This window comes from Wickerhamomyces anomalus, assembly GCF_001661255.1.
Source record: "Wickerhamomyces anomalus NRRL Y-366-8 unplaced genomic scaffold WICANscaffold_5, whole genome shotgun sequence".
Taxonomy (NCBI): domain Eukaryota; kingdom Fungi; phylum Ascomycota; class Saccharomycetes; order Phaffomycetales; family Wickerhamomycetaceae; genus Hansenula; species Hansenula anomala.
Genome location: NW_017567114.1, coordinates 1124842 through 1139248, shown reverse-complemented (window position 1 = coordinate 1139248; position 14407 = coordinate 1124842). Strand labels below are relative to the sequence as shown.

At 34.0% G+C, this 14407-nt stretch overlaps 8 protein-coding genes across 8 annotated transcripts; 2 read left to right on the top strand and 6 right to left on the bottom strand.

Moving 5' to 3' along the window:
* Nucleotides 1-53: 53 nt before the first annotated feature.
* On the bottom strand, nucleotides 54-1298 carry NSA1 (ribosome biosynthesis protein NSA1; the record flags this gene model as incomplete). The annotated part of the gene is made up of 2 exons (XM_019182094.1): nucleotides 54-1204; nucleotides 1256-1298. The coding sequence occupies 2 exons, from the start codon at nucleotides 1296-1298 to the stop codon at nucleotides 54-56; spliced, it is 1194 nt and encodes a 397-aa protein (XP_019037585.1).
* Nucleotides 1299-1469: 171 nt separating this feature from the next.
* SEH1 (Seh1p) lies at nucleotides 1470-2483 on the bottom strand (the record flags this gene model as incomplete). The annotated part of the gene is made up of 1 exon (XM_019182793.1): nucleotides 1470-2483. One exon carries the CDS (start codon nucleotides 2481-2483, stop codon nucleotides 1470-1472), a length of 1014 nt encoding a protein of 337 aa, XP_019037584.1.
* A 258-nt stretch (nucleotides 2484-2741) lies between these two features.
* RCY1 (Rcy1p) lies at nucleotides 2742-5039 on the top strand (the record flags this gene model as incomplete). The annotated part of the gene is made up of 1 exon (XM_019183753.1): nucleotides 2742-5039. One exon carries the CDS (start codon nucleotides 2742-2744, stop codon nucleotides 5037-5039), a length of 2298 nt encoding a protein of 765 aa, XP_019037583.1.
* Nucleotides 5040-5295: 256 nt separating this feature from the next.
* On the bottom strand, nucleotides 5296-6672 carry WICANDRAFT_34047 (alpha-mannosyltransferase; the record flags this gene model as incomplete). Its single annotated transcript, XM_019182144.1, has 2 exons — nucleotides 5296-6410; nucleotides 6498-6672. The coding sequence occupies 2 exons, from the start codon at nucleotides 6670-6672 to the stop codon at nucleotides 5296-5298; spliced, it is 1290 nt and encodes a 429-aa protein (XP_019037582.1).
* Nucleotides 6673-8808: 2136 nt separating this feature from the next.
* Nucleotides 8809-10500, bottom strand: LCB2 (serine C-palmitoyltransferase LCB2; the record flags this gene model as incomplete). The annotated part of the gene is made up of 1 exon (XM_019183752.1): nucleotides 8809-10500. The coding sequence occupies one exon, from the start codon at nucleotides 10498-10500 to the stop codon at nucleotides 8809-8811; it is 1692 nt and encodes a 563-aa protein (XP_019037581.1).
* Nucleotides 10501-11097: 597 nt separating this feature from the next.
* On the top strand, nucleotides 11098-12477 carry ALG7 (UDP-N-acetylglucosamine--dolichyl-phosphate N-acetylglucosaminephosphotransferase; the record flags this gene model as incomplete). Its single annotated transcript, XM_019185079.1, has 1 exon — nucleotides 11098-12477. One exon carries the CDS (start codon nucleotides 11098-11100, stop codon nucleotides 12475-12477), a length of 1380 nt encoding a protein of 459 aa, XP_019037580.1.
* A 150-nt stretch (nucleotides 12478-12627) lies between these two features.
* On the bottom strand, nucleotides 12628-13299 carry WICANDRAFT_34134 (HD domain-containing protein; the record flags this gene model as incomplete). Its single annotated transcript, XM_019182151.1, has 1 exon — nucleotides 12628-13299. The coding sequence occupies one exon, from the start codon at nucleotides 13297-13299 to the stop codon at nucleotides 12628-12630; it is 672 nt and encodes a 223-aa protein (XP_019037579.1).
* A 540-nt stretch (nucleotides 13300-13839) lies between these two features.
* Nucleotides 13840-14157, bottom strand: RPL28 (60S ribosomal protein uL15; the record flags this gene model as incomplete). Its single annotated transcript, XM_019185078.1, has 1 exon — nucleotides 13840-14157. The coding sequence occupies one exon, from the start codon at nucleotides 14155-14157 to the stop codon at nucleotides 13840-13842; it is 318 nt and encodes a 105-aa protein (XP_019037578.1).
* Between the last annotated feature and the right edge of the window lie 250 nt (nucleotides 14158-14407).

The following is a 14407-nucleotide window of genomic DNA, read 5'->3' as shown; positions in this document are numbered from 1 at the left end:
ACAATATAGAAAAAAATAGTGGAAGCACATTTCTATTAATGCATATCATGAGTTCAGGTTTTTCTTTTCTTTGTAGTTTTCTTCTCCAAATTATCTAGCTGGTTCCAAACTTCATCTTCATCTTCGTCTTCTAATTCAGCTTTCTTTCTCATCTTCTTGAGTTTCTTTGGGTCAATTTCCTCTTCTTTTTTGTTTTCAGCATCGGTATTCTCATCACTCAACAACCAAACAGCACTAATTTTCGATCCAATATAAACTTTTGCAACTTGTTCTCTTGTGTTTATATCAAAAACACGAACATATCTATCAAGAGCACCAGTCACTAAAAGACCATTGTCACCCTTCAAATGACTGTATAATGCTTGAACAGCACCAACAGACCCTTTGTATTTAGCCACCAATGCACCTTTTTCTATATTAAATAATGCAGTTGTAACATGGGTATCTGCACATATTATTTCATCTTCTTTTGGTGTAGCGGCAACTCTAACTAATGGTTTATCTGAAAGTTTCTTATCCAAGATTGGTTTACGACCATGTGAAGTATCATATTTTCTAACTTGACCATGTCCTGTTGTTGTAATGAATTTCCATGTTGTTTCTGTATGATCTTCAAGTTTAATGAATAAGATGTTTGTTATCCATATTGGGACTCTTAGATCTAATTTGTCATTTTTAACATTCTTACCTTGAAATAACTGTTCTGGTTTAACTTCATCGTTATCAAAGATGCTTGTCCCTTCTTTATATAATCTAATAATTTTAACATCATTTTCTTTACCACCATAAGCAAAAACACCCTCTTGTGTTGGATGTGATATGAATGTTGAAAGTGGTGCTTTAACTGATGTTGTAATGTAGTTAACTTTCTCACTTGAAATAGAGCTTGAGTCAATAATTGTGATCTTTCCTTGCTCTGAAGCAGCATATATATTACCAAAAGAGCTAATCAAAGAGACAAATTCATCTTTTGTTGAGGTTTCCAAATTATTTGAGATTGAGTTTATAGATTCATAGGTTTTGCTATTGTAGAAGTTGATAGCACCGTTAGCCCTAGCTGATACAATGATTTCTTCATCATTACAAGTTGTGACTAAAAACCTTTGAACTCTATTTTTCAAACCTTCACCATTATATGTTTCAATTGTTTCTGGTTGAGGTGCCTGTTGAGATGAAGTATCTGTTCCTCTTGGGCAAAGTATTTCTGAATTTTGTTAGTAGACAGTCCTTTTGAGCCAGTAGATTGTCCACATACCCTTGAAACTACCTGAATCGTCGGCAGCTGCTAAAATTTTCATCGTTGATGTGTAGTAGTATGAAGTTTTTGAGTATACATCAAACAGATTCTGGAAGTTATATGTCAAAAGAATTTTTTTTTTACGGGTGCTCGATTCGGAAAGGTTACACACCGATGTCCTCGATGACAATTTACAACGTATAATAGCTAAATCATCACTTTTTGTTTATTGTTACACAATTTCCTTTTGCTCTGCTGATATCACGGAGAGACATTGGAATTCATTAGAGTATGAAGCCTTCCACAACCTCACTTTACCATCATCGCCTGAACTGCTTAGTATGGTACCAGTCAAATTCCATGAAACAGACCACACTTCACCTTTATGATCATCGTGTTCACTCACTAATTCCACTTGAATTTCAACATTCGAGGTCTTTTTAGAGTCCCCATTCTCATCCTCATCTTCATTGTATTCGGCCAATTCTTTATTTTGGGCCAGTCTTTCAGTGAGCTTGAAAATTCTAACTTTACCATCTTTGCAACCAGTAGCCAATAGTTGGTAAAATCTACCCATGGATGGAGCCCATGAAACTGATCTAATAAGACCATGATGATCTGGCAAAGTGGCAGCTTGAACTAATTTTCCTGAAGCATCACGGTGATAAATAAAACCTTGATCTAAAGCACAAACCACTAATTTTTCAGGTGAAAATCTAGATGAGCACCAAGCTAGGGCAAAATCTGATTGTAGATGTGAAGCTGGTGGGACACTTAAAACTGAAACTTCTGATGTTAATGTCCATGATCTCAAATCTGCAGGTTCTAAAGCATCATATATTCTTAGAACACCATCACTACCAATTGCACTTAATCTTAAGCCTAAGTGACTTGGTGCAAAAGCCACGTCATATAATGGACCCCTAGCATCATTCAATGTAGCTAAATGTTTCCAACGGCGACCGCTTCCTCTTTGCTCATCTAAATCCTCTTCCCAGATCTTGACAGTCTTGTCATGTGAAACAGAAGCTATCACTTTACCGAATTCTGGTGACGCCCAGTCTATTTTGACAATTGATGAGTGGTGAGCCTTCCAAGAGTCATTCAATATCCATTCATTTGTAGCTGTATCCAAATCGAAAACCTTTATATGTTGATCAGATGAGCATGTCGCTATCTGTTTTCCATAAAAGTCATACGAAACATCGTGTATGAGCTCCTCGTGTTGTGTTGAAAATGGCTTCATCTTTAGTAAACCGTCTAGCCTATTAATTGTACCCAAGCTGTTGATGAATTTGATTTGTTTACTGTTTATGATGTTTTGGACCCGACAGCTTAAATTTGCAAAACATCCTTTCGCGAATGCGTTCTGTAGATACCGGGTACCTTGGCTGGAATTTTGGATCAAAACAGGTACAGTCTCTTCATAAACAACCAAGACAGTCAAAAACTCGAAGCCCAAAGCTGTTTTGGTTAGGTATTTCATAAGTGGTTTATATCAAAGATGGCTGAACTTTTCAAGGTGCGAAATGTTGTACTCTCAATAGCTGAGAACCTTTCCATTGTGGACTATTTGAGCTTGAGTTCTGTATCCAAATTCACCAATCAATCATTGTCTTCAATAGATAAAGACTATTTCAAGGCAAGGCTCAAGAATGTCTTTATAAGCTATGATCCTACACATACTGATGACCTTCTATCAGATTTCCAAGCAACGAACATATTCAATTCCATCAAAAGCACTTCAAATCCAAAGAAAACAGTTGTTTTGATATTTAGACTATTGAAACCGTATCTTTCGATAATACGGAAAAGTGATGGAATTGATATAGATGATTTTGATTTTCAAGAGCTCTTTGGATATGGTAACGATGATATCAATGATCAAGCCAAGGTTTTAAAGAACTTGTCAAAATTTGTTCAAATGGATGATAGTGATCAATTTGTTAAAGATGAGATGAGCGCCAGACTTCGAGACTTGACTAGAAAGTACACCAAGTTGAAATTTGAACAGATGCAGGAAAGCTTTGATAACGAGAATTATTACAATGTCCATAGATTAGTTGCATGCTTAAACTTGCTAGATCAAGAGGACCTGATTGTTGAATTTTTCCAACAAGAGAATAAATTTCCAATGGATTTTTTCCCACCAACTATATTAGACACAGACAAGTCATTACAAGAAGGATCATTGGATGATGTGATAAAGGACTTGACCGAATTCTTCAATTCAAAATCAAAAATTATAGATGAAAGTTTTGGTGACCAACTACCAATAATGCTGTTATATTCTGAGCAAATTATAGATAAGAACATTGTTAGTGGGTTCTTTGCTAAAGAGTGCGAACAAAATATAGAGATTATACCAAAAGTCTACTTGAAACTGTTGAATACGTTTGTTCCAAACTTGAATGACTCAAAGAATGCTGGTGACAACTATAGACATATGATGATTACTTTCATAAACCTTTACTTTGAACCATTGGTGATCAACTTTTTGAACGAGGAAATTGTTAATTTTGAACAGGATTCAATCAAAGAGATTAAACAATTTGAAACAGAACTATCTGAACAAGAGAAGATTGAACAAGATAATATTTATAAATCGGTCTTGACTGAATATAGTAGTGAAGATGTTAAAACAAACAAGTTTGAACTTTTATCAAGTTTTACAAAGATATTTAGCAAGTCAAATAAAGATTCAAACGAGATTAAATTCAAAGTTAATTTTGAAATCTTGAACAAGAATTTGAAAAATTTGAAAAATTTTATGAATTTTGAACTATGCTACAAGATTATTGAAATTGCTAAGGCAAAAATTGAAACTTTTGCAATATTTGGGAAATCACAACATTCAATAGTTGATCAAGCCAAAATAAATTCTCAAATTGAAGAAATATTTATCAAACTTGTCACTATAATATCCAAGTATCATATAAGGCCAGGTTTTACAAAAGCTATAGATTTTTTATCAAGATACGATCCAACTGAATTTAAATCTCTGGAAAGTGTTGAATCAACATCAACTGTGGAACCATTAAAGAAATTTACAGAACTAATAAACATTGGAGATTTGATCCAGCAAATGATTGAAATTTTTTATGAAAATGAATTAGTGATGAAGAAGATTCTGAACAAGGATGAATTTTTAAACAATGCAAATCAAACAAAGAAACAATTCGAGACATCATTGGATAATTTTGTGGCTAATGGGCTTAACATTGGTATTGATAAACTTATGGCTGAGATTGAATTCATATACAACACATTACAACTACCTAATGATTTCAATCCTAAAACAACGAATGGGAATGAAGCAGTTTTATTCACAGGCCCAACAAAGTGTGCCGAAAAAGTGGTGACCCTATTATCAAATCATATTAATCTATTGAATGGATCTACCGAAAAGGGTATAATTGATATCTTCCAACAAGAAATTGGTGAACGATTTTTCCAAGTGATTGTCAAGAATATAAAGAAGAGAATCATTTCCACAAGCGGGTCGATTATCTTGATTAGTGATTTGAATTTGTATTACGATTTTGTTGTCAATACACTAAGACAGAAAAACATTACACCATTGTTTATTGGATTGAAAGAAATAGGTCAACTATATTTGATCTCTACTGATGATTCTAAAGAGTTGGGTAAATTGATTGGTGATTTGAGTAAATTCAATGGTATTTTCAAACAAGAGGAGATTTATGAGTTTGTTCAAAAAAGAGCAGATTGGTTCAAAATTAAAAAAGATGTTGAGAAAGCCATGTATGGATTAGGTCTTACTGATTGTGTGGTTATGTGATATTCGTTAACTTGCATAGAAAAGCCTTTGTTCGTTTGTATAATTAATAAAATGAAACATACATAAAAAGCACTATTAAATCTATGTACATTCTCAAAGAGTTGTCCCTAAATGCATACTTAAAAAAAATAAACAGAAATCACAAACATACTGGTTCTTGACCAGTGTATGGGTGCTGCAAAAAAACAACAACAACAATATCACCTTCAAATCAATGTTAAAAGCAAGTAAAAAAACAGCAGAAAATCATAAACACTCATTTCTTGATAACCTTTTGATAGTAAACCCAAAGTTCACCAAGATAATCATACAACAATTGTTGAGATGAATCATATTCAACTAAAGTTCCTTGGTAATAAGTATCATTACCACCACCGACATTATCATAAGCACAATATAGATAACCACCACAACCAAACATAACTTCCCAACCTGAAGCAGGTTCACCTAAATCATTATTTCTAACACGTTCTTGAGGTGGTGGAACTAAAACAGCACTAATCTTCAAAGGACCGACATAAGTTTTCTTCAACTGTTCAGCATTATCAAAGACATTCTTGTATAAATCCATTGCAATATCTTTCTCAGCTTCATTTTCACGCTTACATGTGATGAAACCTGAATTCATCCATAATAATGTAGTATCATCTAATCCTGATAAATGTGCTGGATGTGTTGTACATAATTGATGGGAATTTAGTTTAGACCTTCTTGAATCATCTTTATCACCCAATAATCTATTTGAATTTGGATTTAATTGACCCACTGCACCAACACCATATTTATTCATATAATAATCTTCATCACCTGCAATTGAAAATCCCAACCAAAATAATTCCTTATCACCATGCACTCTCGTGGTTGCTGCATGCCACATTTGTAGGACATTAATAGTTAAAGTACTTCTCATATGTTTTTTCTTATTGATTGCAACCATACCGGATTCTTGAACATGCTTATAATGTTGACCAAAAAATCTATTATCCATTGTGAAATTTGTCAATTCTGGAATCTGGAAAAAGGCATTATCCAATCTATTTGGTAATAATTTTTTGAAATATGTTAGTTCTGGTCCTGTTATATGATCATATAATTGACGATCCTTGAAGAAAAATGCACCTTTATCTTGATAAACATCTGATTTTAAAATATACTCTTCAATATCAACAAATGGAACAGTATCAGTATCAATCAAAACGGTATCTTCAAATGAACTAAACAGCAAAGTTAACAATTTGTTACCATAAGAGATAAATCTTCTATCATTAGGATTAATAGCAGAAGTGGTATTGACAAACCAAATCTCTTGCTTAGGGAAAATTGTTTCAACATCCAAATCTCTAACATGTTCAAAATTAGCTTGAACATAAGCTTTAAATGAATTGATTTTTTCAAGGTTTAAATTTAGTGATCTTGAAACATTTACTAAAGCAGCTTGTGAAGTATAGTTTAAATCACCTCTGTGAATAATTTGAATTGGTAATTTGTTGTTCAATGCTCTTAAAACTAGAATCAAACTTGATAATTCACCAACATGTTTATCAGCAGCCGAAATAGCAATACCTTGTCCATTAAAACTATTCATTAAAGAACGTGTGAAACAAGTAGTTTCATTGGTTTTTGGCACTGTCATATTGGTTTTGTAATCAACATCAGCTAAATATTTGGACATGTCTGGCAAGACATTAATTGTTTCATTTGTCCATCTTGTATATGATGGTAATTTTTTAGTCAAGAATTTAAACAATCTATTCTCATTTTCCTCACATGTAATGTTTGGATGCATATTATCAATGATATGTTGTTCTCTTGGGTCAATGGAACTATCCAGATAACATTGACTGAAAACTCTTAGGTTTGTCATTTGACCAGTCATATAAGTTTCTGAATCCTCTGATTCTTTATAGGCTTGCGCGTATTTTGCATCCCATTCATATTTTTTACCCTTTTCCTCAATTTGTTTATTAAGTTGTTCATCACTTATCTCATCTTTATCATCCTTTTTCAATGAAGACTTGAATTCATTTTTTCTATCATTGAGGAAACTTTGTTTAGTATCAAAAATATAACCATTGTAAGGATAACCAGCTTCCAATTCTTCCAATGCCCAATTTGGTGTCTTGTTGTACAATTCTTTAAAATAAATTTCACATTTCTTATAAGTTGGATAATGAATAAAAGTGTCAGGGTCAATTGCTTTCAAGACATTTTCATAACCAGCTGCAGTTGGATATTTGTTGTTAACAAAGATGAATTTTGAGGCGTCATCACCTTTACTCAATTTATGATTTCCGAGAAAGCTAGAATCAAATAATTCATAAGATATGTCCAATTTATCAGATGATGATTTTTCCTTCTCATTTGGGGTTACATCACCTTTAGCATCACTCGATATGGTTTCAGTCGCGTCTTCCGCTAGTGGTTTGTAATTGATCTTGTCTATATTGTATGGACCTATTATGAAGAATGTTACGAGTAGTATGGCAATAACCACAGTAGCAAGTCTTGACTTCATGATGTGGTATAATCTATTCTCTGATAGTTTGGTGTCAAATGAGCGTATCTTAATCTTCACCCTCTTGAGAATGGGCTGTTGCATTTCACAGAGCTCTTGGGTATGACTTGTGAGTAGAATAAAGCTTTTCAGCTCAGGTGTCCTTTCTTTTTGATCAAGAGCGATTATCACCTACACTCTATTGTTAGCGAAACTTGTACCTGATCGTCGCACGTAGTTAACAGCTGGACTTTGAAGCTTGAAGTGGTGAGCAAAGGCTAGTGAGCTTAGTAGCTTTTGGTTCTAGCTATTGGTAATTGGTTTGAAGCAGCCACTGTGTATGGATAGCCTGCCAAAGAAGTTGTGACTCGTGAGAATGCCAACACAGTTGAAATTTTATTGATCAACCTATTTTTTGCTTTGTTTTTGCATGTCGTGAATTTTGGAGTTCCTCAACGCGACTTTTTTTTAAATTTTTTTTGGTCTGAGATAGTTGTGTTTCCGGTAGATGCACAGGTGGAGAGTCTTCGCCTAGGGGCCTTGACTTTAATGGCCAGGGCCCTTCTAGAAGCTAGGCTGGCTGGGACCCTGAAGGAATGTATTCTGGAGTCCAGAATCTGGACAGAGCCACTAAACAAGTTGGCACTGTTGGAAGAGTAAAAAGACATAGGTCCTAATGGCTTGGGCATGCACATAACGTCGCACTACAGTAAGACTAATTCAAAGCCCAGAGACTCGATTTGGACAATAGAATTCTTCTTTTAGTTTGAGGCTCTTTTTGGTAGCATTCTCATTCCCAAAGAAGTTAGAGCTTAACACCATGAAGTTTTCAGGTAACCGAACTTCGAAGTTAATCTAGCACAACACAGCACTGTTTATCGCGCAGGCTTAGTCTCTGGGACATTTATTCTGCGAACGTGTGCTCAGAAAGTGTATCAAGAGACTCAGAGGCTATGAACGTAGCGATTATCTAACGGTTGGTGTAGATCAGACGCGAGAACTTCTATTTATCCAGATCAAGTTGGAAGTTACTTGAAAAATGGTCTAGTAGGTAACCAGGTAGCTGTAGAAAGTCATTTCATAGAGCGCTTACTAATTGTCGAAATCAAGACCAAAAGCGTAGCAGCTATACGTACTTTGGGCCCATTGCATCTCTCATATCTACATCCACCTCCTTTTTGAATTAAAATGCATGGTATTAAAATTAGTATTAAAGTAATTGTTTATAGTGTAGACAAAAATGTCAATGGAGGTTTAATAATTGGTTTGTATAACTTATTCTCTAGAAGCTGTTGCAACGAAAAACTTGGATTCTTTACAATCTTTTGGTGTTTCCCTCAACACATCTTCAATATTCCATCTTGGTGGACTACCATCTAAAGTACCACCTGCAATACCAGAACTGAATTTCAAAAACAATTTATCACCAACTTCTGACAAATGGCGCAACAAATAATCAATGTCTTCTTTAGTCAATGAAGCAGAAACACATAAACGAACCCTTGATGAAGTTAATGGAGTAGCTGGATAACCAACAACAACCACTGCAATTTTACGTTGATACAACATTCTTGAGAAAGCAGGCATCTTGGCTGGTGCAAATAACAATAATGGGATAACTGGTGAATCATCAACACCGTAAACGATGAAACCTAATCTTTGTAATCCTAATCTTAAATAACGAGAGTTGAATGCAATTCTTTCCAATCTTTCTCTACCTTCACCTGGATTAACTTCACCCATTATAATTCTTAAGGAGGTTATAATTTGAGCTAAAACTGGAGCTGCAATAGATTCAGCATAGTTTTGACTGTTGATGTTTAATCTTAAACGATCAATTATAGATTGATCAGCTGCAACGTAACCGCCAGCTGCACCAAAAGATTTAGTTAAAGTACCCATTAAAAGATCAACATTTGAAGGATCAATACCAAAATAATCACAGACACCACGTCCAGAAGGTCCAATAGCACCAATAGAATGAGCCTCATCAACAAATAAGTAAAATTTGTATTTTTCACGCAATTCAACTAATCTTGGTAAATTTGCCATTGTACCCTCCATTGAATAAAGACCTTCCACAGCAACAACGATTTTTTTCCATGGACGATGATTTCTTGGTTGACCTTGACTGATTTGTTCTCTCAATAGATTTTCTAAAGCATCCATATTATTATGTGGGAAAGTTTTAACTGAACAACCTGATAATCTAACACCTGTTCTGATTGAGGTATGATTTAATTCATCTGAAATAACTAGTGATTTTTTATCCAATAATGAACTGAATAAACTTGCATTGGTAGCATACCCCATTGAAAACAATATAGAATCATCTTTCCCAACAAATTTTGCAATGGTCTTTTCAGTTTTTACGTGCAAATCAGTAGTACCAATTTGATTTCTTGCACCACCACAACCAACACCATATTTCTCAACAGCTTCCAAAGCAGCTTCAGTACATGCACCTTCACTTTGAGCAAAACCTAAATAGTTATATGATGACAAGTTTAAACAAGTTGAAGTAGTACCAGGATATGTGAAGTAAGTGTTATAATCATGTGCATCTCTATCAATACATGTGATTAATCTTCCTGGAACACCACAAGTTGGTCTTGCAAAACAATCATCAATTTTTTGTTTCATACGACGAATATAAAAGGATTCAAACTTGTTATACCAAGGTGCTAAACCATCTTTTTCCAATATTTCTTGATAATTTTTTGGATTAAACAATATACCTGTGAAATCCTTAATATGACCAACAATAATCAAAATCAAATAGTTTAAATAAGTGATGAATAAAACATGATATGGAGGTTCATCTTCAATAGGATCTGGTAATGGTTTCCCTTCACGAGACTTTGTCTCATAACGAAATTCATCCGATGTTAGCGCACCGAATTCATTCTCCTTCTTATCTTCAACAGAGAATCCACTTAGGTCAATTTGAGGTATCACTCTGGACATTGTTGTATAAATTGTAATAGTCCTCTCCTATTTTCCACGTCCAAAAGATTCGACTTGTTTTGTTCTTGTTGTTGTTGGAAATGTACTGTAAAAAGAATGACCAGCTCAAGTACCACCTATGACAATTGTTCTCTTGATTATTTGGAGTCTATTGAGCCCCCTTCCCTCTTGATATAAATGAGTTACAACAGAGAAAACAGCTCTTGTTGACTTTCAATGTTTATAATTTAGCTCTCTTTTTTCTTTCAACATACATTTTTTGGCGCGCGTTTACCTCCTATTTTTTTTTCGCACCATATTAGTCAGGAATGTATGAGGAGCTTAGTCATATTCAAAAAGGCGAAATAAAGTTCTCGATTCATTACTGTTTAGCTTCTTCTTTGAATATTAGACTGGTAATAATATCAAGGGGTCTCTAGATTCTTTTTGAAGATCCCTATAGCCTTCTAACATAATTTTCTGAGCTTCCTCTTTATTCAACGGTTTCGCGCGTTGAGGAAACACGGTTTTCTGCCAAAATATTCAAAAAGCTTACGCTGTCCAAAATGAAAACATTGAAGTTTAATACTTTCAAAGATCACTTCCAATTCAACAACTATGGCATTCTTGGATCTTGGTCTCCTGGTTGTGGCTATTGCACTGGTCTGGTCTGCCAGTGGGGCTAATAGATCACTCCAAGCTTCCATTGGGTTTGCAATCTTTGGTTATGTTTCAACAAACTATCTAATACCCAGATTAGCACCATCTTTTACTAAAATTGGTCTTTTTGGTAAAGATCTCTCCAAACCGAATAAGCCAATAATCCCTGAAACGGTTGGTGCTGTCGCTGCTACATCTTATTTATTCGTCATGTTTTTCTTCATCCCATTCTTATTTTATAAATATCTTGTCACTTCAACAACAGGTGGTGGTAATAGAGAAGGTGGTACAAATCTCGGTGATGATAATACTGAATTGTTTCCACATGATAAACTAGCAGGGTATCTAAGTGCCATTTTGTGTCTTGAAAGTACAGTTTTATTGGGTGTTGCTGATGATTTGTTTGATATTAGATGGAGACATAAATTCTTCTTGCCAGCTATAGCGGCTATCCCATTATTAATTGTCTATTATGTTGATTTTGGTATTACACACGTTTTGGTTCCAACCCAATTTTTACAAGATTATTTCCAAACTACATTGATTGAATTAGGTGGGTTTTATTATGTTTATATGGCTGCAGTTGCAATTTTTTGTCCAAATTCAATCAACATCTTGGCTGGTGTTAATGGATTAGAAGTTGGCCAAAGTGTTGTTCTTGCCATTATTCTATTGATCAATGATGGTTGTTATTTAATCTCGGGTCAAGTACCAGCTAGGGAATCGCATTTATTTTCAGCTTGTCTATTGTTCCCATTCTTGGGTGTTTCATTAGCATTGTTAAAATACAATTGGTGGCCTTCACAAGTGTTTGTTGGTGACACTTATTGTTATTTTGCAGGTATGGTATTTGCAGTTGTTGGAATCTTGGGACATTTCTCGAAAACATTGTTATTGTTTTTCATACCACAAATTTTCAACTTTATGTATTCAGTTCCTCAATTATTTGGAATAATTCCTTGCCCAAGACATAGAATGCCAAGATTCAATTTGGAAGATGGATTCATGTATCCATCTCATGCTAAATTTGAGAAACCGTTGCCAACTGTAATTGAAAAAGTGTTGTACTTATTGAACAATTTGAAATTGTTAAAGATTGTTGAAGGTGAAATTGAAGTTGAAAAAAACGGCAAGACAATTAAAAAGAAGGCCATTACAGAATCAAACAACTTTACATTGATCAACTTGGTGTTGGTTTGGTTTGGACCTTTAAGAGAAGATAAATTATGTTTGACTTTGTTAATTATTCAATTCAGTATCGGAATGTTAGCTATAGTGGGGAGACATACTATTGGACCATGGTTATTTGGCTATGATAACTTGTGGGTTGTACAATAAGTTGAACAAAATAAATTAATATATATTACAATATAGCAAATGTTCATGGAATATGGTGTAAAACTTTGAAGTCCAACGATTGTATCAGTTATGCTGTCTTTTATGATCCTAGATATAATTTATTTACAGTATGCAATTTGAAATAGTACATCAATCTGATTTACTAGCTTCAATTTTCTTCCAGAATTGTTCTCTTTTGGCAAATAAATCATCAGTCCATCCTTTAACTTCATCAGTTTTGACACTTGATCTAGCACCCCAAAATTGATCTAATCTTTTAGTACCTTGGAATTTCTTCTCATATTCGAAACCTTGTAATAACATTTCAAATTTGTCAATATCTTTAACATATCTAGCTTCTAAGGTTCTTATGTTTTCATAATCTAACCATAATTCCAAAATTTCTTTACCATTTTCTTCATCATACTTCTTAACTAGATCAGATAAATAATGTATGGTATCTAATTCACGACGATGTTTTTCCTCTTTAGTGACGCCGTCAAATGGGGTGATATCACCAACTAATGATTCAGCAATATCATGAACAATAGCAATCTTGACACACTTGTTTGTATCAACATCTTTGTTTTTAATTAATAATGAAGTAACCCCCATACGGTACATATGATCGGAAATAGATTCACAATCAGGTATACCATGATCAACCCAACCTGTTCTTCTTTGGGATTTTAGTAAGCTGACGATTTGTAAAAATACAAGAACGTAATTTATTTTGGTTTCACCAGCTTCTGGTGTCAATAAATCTTTGACATTTTGAGGTATAGCTGATTCAACAGTCCATTGTGTCTCGGATGCAGTCATCTTATTCATGAACGAAAATCTTGAAGTGCTGAAATTTTTAGGAAATGAACTAATGATAGGTTTAGGGATTTGTATGAGTGCCCTCCTGAGAAACATAAAGCTAAGTAGCCACTTGAACGCTTAATGAGAGTCGAGCTTTAATAACCAAATTGTTTTTGTTTTGATTCTGTGTTTACATTTTGAATAATTTTTTTTCGAGAAAGATTTCTTTTTTGGAAACGGCCACTCTTAGGCGAAATTTTTCAGCTCTTGAGGTTCAAGGTTCAAACTTCAAGGTATTATGTTTGAAGAATAACAGATTGTAAAACTTCATCCTATAATATATAAGCATTATCAATGCTGGTTAGATGCACTTTCATCTATAAAGGTCTGAAATATAATTATTAAAGTTTCTTTACTCTACACTCCTCTGCTAAGTCTTAAATAAACATCAAAGTTGAAAACATATCATTGTACAATTACATAGAAGTGATTATTCCTAAAAACCTAACTTTCCTTTATTTTTAAATTATGAACACATTATGAAATAAAAAGAAAAACTTAAGCAACTAATTCAACAACACCACCAACAGCTCTAATTTTTTCTTCAGCTAATTTTGAAACAAATCTAGCTTTAACGATGACTGGAACTTCTGGTAAACGACCTTTACCTAAAACTTTACCGTAACCATGAGCTAAAGTGTCAATAACTGGAGCAGCAGAAGCTGATGAAGATGATAAGTATTGTTCTTTTTTATCTTCTGGAACTAAAGTCCATAATTTGTCCAAGTTTAAAACTGGTTTCCAGAAATGTAATTGTTGTTTGTGGAAGTATCTTTGACCAACTTTACCGAAGTAACCTGGATGGTATTTATCCATGTTGGTTCTGTGATGATGTTGACCACCCGCTTTACCTCTACCACCCGGATGCTTTCTGTGTTTACCAACACGACCTTTACCGGCTATAAATTACTGTTAGTAAGTTTCTTGAATTGAATAAAGAAAAGTATCAAATAGATTGTTTCTGAGATTAAAGTGCTGTGCTCTAGTTCTTTTCCTTCATTGCTTAACAAAACTTCAATTTTGACCCTTTAAATAACTTCAAAGATTTAGCTTGCCATAATAATAC